Source organism: Protobothrops mucrosquamatus, unplaced genomic scaffold, assembly GCF_001527695.2.
Source record: "Protobothrops mucrosquamatus isolate PMUCROS unplaced genomic scaffold, P.Mucros_1.0 scaffold1910, whole genome shotgun sequence".
NCBI classification, from domain to species: Eukaryota; Metazoa; Chordata; class Lepidosauria; order Squamata; family Viperidae; genus Protobothrops; species Protobothrops mucrosquamatus.
The window spans coordinates 42,826-51,331 of record NW_015388034.1 but is presented as its reverse complement, the minus strand read 5'-3'; the positions used below and the strand labels follow the sequence as shown (position 1 = coordinate 51,331).

Here is an 8,506-nt window from a genome sequence, read left to right as displayed (position 1 = left end):
CTATAAACCAATACTATAATAGCATAGTGCAGGGGTAGGCAACCTTGGCTCTTTTATGCCTCGTGGACTTCAACTCCCAGAATTCCTGAGCCAGCCCATGCTGAGGGGAAAGGGAGAGGTTTCCGAGCTGAACCATGCTGGCTCAGGAATTCTGGGAGTTGAAGTCCACGAGTCATGAAAGAGCCAAGGTTGCTTACCCCTGGCACAGTGTCCTAAAATGACTCTGATGTTGAACATCATCTATGGGGCATAAAAACAACAAACTGCCTAACACAAAGACACAAAGTGTTTTAGTCTGTTTACTCAACCTCCTACCAAAACAAAGATAAATCAGCAAGCAACACAAAACATACTAAGGAGAAAATGGAAATTAGAACATGCTTTTACATTAATCATACTGTCAAGATTACTCCCCAACTGTGTAACTATTTAAACAAATTACCAAATGCAGTATTAATTCTTTCAGTTAGCATTCACTAATCAGTCTTGAAATACTGAGGTAGACATTTTACAGAACTATTTAATGCTTGTCTTCTTTCAAAAGATCCAGATAATATTCTGTTGCTGTCACATTAAAGTAAAGCTGAACTCAATCTAGTCAGAGATCAGATGCAAGGCTTTCCTTAAGAGAAAAATATTTTGTGCTTTCAAAAACCTAAGTATTATTTCTAAGTACATACAACTAAATTAATCAGATGCGGTGCTAAATGTTAATGTAGTTAGTCTTTGGATATACTAGAAGTCTTGCCCTATCTAATTTTTACTTCTCTGTACAACATTCTGTATAATTTTAGCCTGAGTCTCCAATTGATTTTTGTCTTCATTAATTTCTTGGGAGCTGATATATTACTTGAAAGCCATTTCTCTGAAATCAGTCATTATAGCAGATCAGCATAATTTTACGGTTTACTGAGAAAGCTGATGCACTTTTGCACAAATTGCATCTTTTAGTTATTTTTGGTTTTAGTTATGTTTGGTTTTATTTTTTTGCAAAACCAATTTATCTTCTTAAGGAAGGCTACACTCTATAGGCATACATCTTTATGCTACAAACCTTAGGAGCATGCATTATAAAAATGATTTCATTTCCCCTTCCAGTTTTGCGTTTTATTCCCTGGAAAGGCAACATACATAGGAATCCTACAGTTCTCAGACTCAGATTATGAGAATGACAGGTGGTAGTACCTCTCAAGTAGGTACACCAGGGTAGAAGGCGGGGACAGAGTATGTAAATTCAATGAACTACTAAGGGGAGGAAGTTTGAAACAGGTGCTGCTTCAAGGGGCAAAAACGGCATGTCTAAAAGGAGAGGGAAGTCAGTGTATGCGGTTTTTCAAATCACAGTTAATTGCTTTCCTGTTATCAGTGGCCTACGAAATGATTTGAACAACAATGGATAACTATGAACTAATCAAGACACACAGCAGCGGTTTGGAGAGATACTGGAGCCACAATCTCTTGCTATGTACGCCTCACTTATCAAGGAAATGCTATTTGCCAAAAGCCAAACAGAAACAATGCCTGCTCAACTACATTTTCAGTGGAAAGAGAAACAGAACATTCAGGCTCCAAGCAAAGAAATGAAAAAGAAAACCAAGGTATCCTAGTTAAAGCAGAGGGTAAATCTAGCCCTACATGGAATAAAAGTAGCCATCCTGGGGGTGGGGGTGGGGGAATAAAAACAGAATATGCAAAGATGTTTGAAGCAATCCTCAGGTACAACACAGAGGATTTATGAAGAGTTAAAAAAAAAGGAGCAGTCTGTCCAAGATGTGAGGAAAGTTGGAACACAACCACCACCACTGAATGCCAGATTTGTTGAAGGGAAATTACTATTGTATCAAGGAATGTGTAAAATAAGACAAGGAAGGATGCAAGCCCAATGATAAATTTCATACTACATCTAAATTTAGAATTCGTACGACATCTTACATCTTAGCATTTATACACCTGTGCCATTTGTCAATTCTGAACACATTTCTTTACAGTCTTTCCATCCTTCTCAATTTTTTGATTCCAGGCTTCCATTTTTGGCCTCTCTCCCTATCAATGTGCAAAGCTTTTAAACTGCAGATATTACAAATAAAGAATGTTGGATAGATAGGGTATATGCTTTGATTGGGTAGGCCATTACTACCTTGCACTGATTCCATAGCATTGTCCATTATACTCACTGGAGAGACTATGAGGACATAATAAAAAGGGCATAGATAGAATAATCAATAAAATTATATAAATGCAATCTATCACTTTCATAATTTTTCTAATTATGTATTTGTTCGTATATAAGTCTGTTTCCTCTCAGTTTTCAATTTTCCTACTAGAATGGATGTGTAATGAATGTAGATTAAAAACAAAAGAGGGTGAAATGTTTGAGGTGGGTCAGAGGGAGAAAGCAAACAAGAATCACACTGCAAAACAAATACATGAAGAAATAATGAACTGGGGGAGAGAAGACAAGAAAGTTGCATTTGAGCAAACCTCTTGAAATTCTGAAAAAGAGAAGTTTAAAGAAAAAAAAAGTAATGTATGAAGCAATGTGCTGATATAGTAGAAAAATGGTTACACAGAAGAGTACGGAGATCCAGCAAGTGGTGTAAACTAATTTTAGCTGAACTTCCTTTTTCCCTTATCTTGTATCTTCAGCTTATTACTTATTTTTTGCATACTGCGTAATGTTGCTTACCCTGAAAGGAAACAACACAATGGGCACTTTGTAAGGTTTCACATGCCTTAGTGAGGCCTTTGCAAACAGCAAATCACTATTCTTGCACTTGTCTCTAAAACTGTTTGCCCTCTCAACAATAGCCACCAGTGCTTTCTTTCTACTTTGAAACATTAGCCTCATCATTATCCTATTTCATTACTTGCAACTCTTCTTGTGTGTATTTTTCCTGTGGGGTAAAAGAAGAATTTTTAGCAATGTGCAAATTGTGCAGAGCTATCGTCTGCTTTCAAAATGAGCACAATACCGCCGTGTGCTGCTGCTTTTTTTCAAAGTTTTAAAACCCGTGAAGATAAAAATCTCCGTAAAGTATCAAATCAGTGGCAGACAATATTAATATCGAAACTTTACTTAGCAAGTGCTTCCCCATATTGCTATCTCTGATAATGTTACCCATAAAAAAAAAACCATCAACTCAATAGAGCAAATTTCTACCAATAAAAGGTGTAATTTCCCCCATATGAATGCTTTTATCTGAAAACAAAATAAGATTTGTTGAATTATTCAAATACCCTTTCACTTGGTACTGAAACACAGTTCTATCTAACATGTCATGTGAATAATCAGGTTGGGCTATTTGTATTTCTGGGGCACTATGGCTGAATTCACAGAAAACAGTGAATTGCACAATGCTTGAAATATATTTGTAATATATGGCGGCACCTTCAGCTGCTCTGACATTTCTAACGTTAATATCTAATTAATTAATATCTAAGTCAGTGATGGCGAACCTTTTAGAGACCCGAGTGCCCAAACTGCAACCCAAAACCCACTTATGTATCGTCGAGTAACGGGTAGGCGTGGCCCACTGGGTGGGTGTGGCCCATTGGGTGGGCGTCACTACAGTGGTAATGGCAGACTGGGTGGGACTAAAAAGTTCAATCAATCAATTCCAACTTTGCGAGATCTTTTTTTCCCCTGCAAGAAGTTGAAATTGATTGATTGAACCTTTTTTTTTTTTTGCACACGGCAGTGGAGGCCTAAAGCAAAAAGGTTTTATAAAACCCAGCTGAAGGTCTAGGACTGGGGCGACGGCGCACGTGCCCACAGAGAGGGCTCTGAGTGCCACCTGTGGCACGCGTGCCATAGGTTCGCCACCACGGATCTAAGTGATATTTCTGTTTTTAACTTTTCTGAAATTATAGTGGGAATACCTGCTTGGAAAGAGGAAAACATTTTAAATGTCATGGTGTATCAATAAAACAGATTTCATTAACTGGCAACTGATTGATCTGAAAGAGATATGTGGCAATAGCACCCAGGAAGTAGGAAATACTCTTTCACCTTTAGTGTCTATGGAGATTCTCAGTCATCCAAGTTGTGGTTGTCCCAAAGATGCTTTTCAAAAGTCCAGTTATGGACTTCCCTTTGTTTTTTCTTTGAAGATGCTTCACTTCTCATTCAAGAAGCAAAAAGTCTTCAAGAAAAATAAAATAAAGTTCAGTTGCCTTTTGAAAGGCACTTCTGGGACTTTCACTCATAGGATCACGTCAAAAAGCAGATAAATTGTGTCAGACATTGCAATCATTAGGCATTTAAACCCATATAGTTTTGGAGAAATTAAGCCATCATTGCTATGGTCACCTTGTCATTAAAGCAGAAATTCTCTCTGTGATGTGTTTTTTATTTATGTATCTATTTATTCCACGTATATATTACTCATCTTGCCTGGAGGCAACTATATTTGCTATTCCCCATATAAATCTTTGAAAATAATTTTTGAAAGATAAACATTTCTCTGCAATATTGCTATTTTTTGCTGCGGTTCTCAAGTAAAATATTTTAGACTCAAGATATACTATAAATATGCATTCCTAATAAGGTTGTCAACTACTTCAGTCTTCTTAACATACAAAGAGCTTTATTATTTGGTGCAAAGCTTGACTGATTGACTTGTATGCTAGATTGAAAAAGATCATAGAAATAATATAGGAAAAGTTCCACTGACAGCAAATTTGATCATTGGAGCAATTTAATTGTGCTTTCTTTGGGAGGGTGGTCAGAGTAAAATAACACAACAAATCTGAGACAGATAAAATAGAGTAACACAGGCGTACAAAACTTTTCTGCTCCTACGATTTATGTCCAAACCCAAATTCATTATTCTATATATAAGCCAATAACAACGATTTAAAATCAAATAACTGATGTCTTTAGTCAAAGCCATCTATTAATTCATTATTTTATACACCAGTACTAGATCTGGATATAGAAAATCATAGTAAAAAAGGTTTAATGTAGTTTGTTAGCTAAGTTTATTTTAAAAAATCATTCCCAACATTTCCCATGTGCCACCACTTACTTTCAAATGCCTATCTTAAGCCTTCAATTAATATTCTACTTACAATGGTACTTATGCACCCTGTTTACAGAGATACAGAGAAGACCACTGTCAAGTCAGCACCTTTACATTAAATGGTTAATTTGTGCCTAGCACAAATTGCTATCAAGTTAACAAAATTACTATTTTAGTCCTCAGGAGCAAAAACAAAAGAAAACCCATTGTAAGAACTTCAAAACTTCAAAAGGAAAAATATGAATTACTACCTGACAGCTTTGGATACATTCTTATTTTCTGTTAAATTTATTTTTAGTATGCAATGTCAGTCTAAACATCATATTTTATTGAATCTTCATGCAATCAATCTAACTATATTTCCAAATTTGTTTTTACCCTCTTACATCTCAAGAGAGTTTAAAAGTGCACAATATTCTGCAGGATCTGTGGTGAATTCCAGAACTCCAGATTTTGTTTGTTTTCACAGGTAATACATGTGTTCAGTCATGTTGCTGACCTCACAATACCCTAAAACCTTATTTTGTTTCCTTTTTGGCTAAAGTAAAAGACTCCTTTCTTTTCTCTTAAATTTCCTAAAATGTTTATATTATGTATACAAACATAGGCATTTTAGTATTGATAGCGTAAGAATAATATTTTGAAACAAATGATTAGAAAAGTCAGCCTTTGGTGTGTTGTTTTTTTTTTCACACCAAAGGATCACTATTCCAAAGAATAATCAGAACCTAATAAAAAATACATTTAGAGTCAACACAAATTAAATCTTATCCTTTACATTTTTGGAAAAAGTTATTTTAATACACTTCTACATTTTTTTATAAAAAACCCAGTTATTTAAAAACAAACCTAACATTAAAACATTGAATATAACTTAGGAAATAAAAATTAAGAGTTTAAAAAAAATAGGCAAGCATTCATATATTGAAGTGGGAGGGATTTCCAATGTCAGGGTGCTCTGTGTCAGCTGAAAACAGTACCTATGATTACTTTTAATGTTCTCCTCTCTATTAAAGATTGCAATTTAGCTGTAACCTCTTGAAGAACACTGATGCTATCCTGGCTTTTTTCAAAACTTTTATCCTATATTTTATTTTTGCATTTTTCATTCCAACACATGTTCAAATCATGCAACTATAAAGCTATTTCCCTCTGAGCAAAAATACGTGTGAAGTGGAAAGAGCTATTAAACTACAATGGAATGTTTTATTTAAAAACAATCTCAATTCTCCAGTCTTAAATTCATTTCATATTGAACCCCTTGCAAAACTATATGTTTAATAATCTGATTGGACATATTCACAATCTTCTTTAAATTGTTTTTAAGAGTAACAGCATCTGCTGTTGAGTAGCTTTAAGAGGATACAGTCTTACATGATTTAAGGATTAAATCATACAGCTATAAATCTCATACAGCTGATCTTTCATCTTACTCAGCTATCAGTATTGATGACCTATAGACCACAGATTCAAAAATATTAGTGTCACAATTTCACTTACCACTAATAAAATGTTTATGCTATCTACGTGTGTGTGTGTTCACAAATACACACACACATATATATAAACATACTTGTAACACTACAAAAATATTTCTAATATTTCTACCACTTCTTTGGTGCAATGATTAAAGGCACCAATCTAAAAACAGGTTTGGCTGTAGTTCCAATCTTAGTTTAGGTATGAAGCTCTGTGGGTGATTTTGGGCCAGCCCGTCTCTCTCAGCCCTAGGAAGGCACACACAACCTTGGAGTATGTTGCCAAGAAAACTGCAGGAACTTGTTCAGGCAGTTGCTAGGAGTCAAGACTGACTTGAAAGCACAAAATTATTATCCGTGTCATGTGCATGTCAGGGAGCAAAGGCAGGTTATGACTACATTGCATGAGACTGTATGTTTACTAATCTAAAAGTCTAAAATAAATGAACCTGGATACAAAAGTAATGTGAATGTTTTCCCAAACCCTGTTATCCAAAAGAAATACTTCACAGTTGTGTTCACAGATCAAAGGGAATACAAATTCTTATACTGTGGCAGATGCACTTTTCTTTCAACCCAAGAGTACTTTTACTATCGATACCACACTTATGTTTAGAGCACCTTCAGGTCACTCATTTAATTTCAACAGCAGAAGCACGGAACAGCTGGCTATAAAATAAAGCCAAGGTTATTCCCAGCTGATGTCAAAAACACATCCATGTATTTTTTCTAGGGCAACAATGCAAAAATAGTTTATTTCCTTCTTCCAGGATGTTTCTCCAACTTTCCAATGTAAATCTATAACAATAGTATTCCTGGAGGCCCAGCCCTGCTCGGATTCTGAACCCAGAGAAAATGTATGGTAAGATGAACAGATTGTGTATTGGACCGTGGGGTACTCTTAAGCTGCAACATCCCAAGGACATTTCTTCACCTTTAGGTCCTGATCAATGATTCAACTACTTCAGCCATGATGTATTATACACCAAGTTTACAAGATGCCTGTCTGTAATCATTTGATCCGGGCAATAACATACTAATTAAACTCCCCCGAGGAAAACTAAAGCCAAACCAAGGAATCCAGAACTCTCATTAAGGACGACTTTGCATGGGTTAAAGCCTCAGAGATATATGCTAGTCCAGGCAAGTAAAAAACGCTACAACCTCCAGCAACCTGGGAAAAGACGAAAGCTGAGTAGGGACGCTTAGGACAGCGGTTCTCAACTTATGGGTCGGGACCCCATTTGGGGTCGATCGACCATTTCACGGGGGTCGCCAAGCAAGGCTGTCCGCCATTTTTCCCCTTTTCCGGCGGGTGCCTTACCTCCCCCTTGGGCTGGGCCAGCTGGTGGTCGGCCTGCTCCGTCTCTGCTGCTTGCCAGCTACGCCTCGGCCGGCGCAGGGGGCGGAACCACGCATGCACGGCACTCCCGGGCAGGGAAAGTCCTCGACTTACGACCGGTTGGGTAGTCCTCAACTTACGACTGGTTGGGTAGTCCTTGACTTACGACCGGTTTAGTCCTCGACTTACGACCGGTTGGGGGTCGCGGCATTTAAAAGGTTGAGAACCACTGGCTTAGGAGCACCTGACCACCTCACATTTTACCTAATTCTAGCTACCCTGCCTGTGTTAAGTGGGAATCTATCCACACACCAGCCAGGCAGCCGCACTCGTCAACTTAGGCTCGGTTTTACTCATAGAAACTTTCCTCCTTCCTTCCGACCAGCCTACTACGCGGATTAAGCAGCGCTTTTAGCCAGCGCAACCTATCTCCTCCGGCCAGGCCAGCCCAGCCCAGGCCAAGCCTCCTCCTCCTCCTCCTCTTCACCTTTCATTTTGACAGTGGGCGAGTTGGGTCCGGCTGACTGTTTCCGCCATCCTCTCCAGTTCTGGCACAGGCTCTCCGCCTCGGAAATGAAGGAGCAAAGCGAGTCTTCCTCGAAGCGGTCCGAGTCTTCGAAGGAAAACCTCTCCCCGTCTTCCCACTCGGCAAACATGAGTTCCAT

General features: G+C 37.8%; 1 protein-coding gene across 1 annotated transcript in view; it reads right to left on the bottom strand.

The window, feature by feature from the left end:
* ZSWIM8 (zinc finger SWIM-type containing 8) overlaps nt 1-8,506 on the bottom strand; it is an 81,961-nt gene extending 73,455 nt beyond the window's left edge. The window contains exon 1 of the mRNA XM_015823553.1: nt 8,329-8,506. Coding sequence (XP_015679039.1) covers nt 8,329-8,506 — 178 coding nt within the window. The remainder of the gene's footprint in view (nt 1-8,328) is intronic.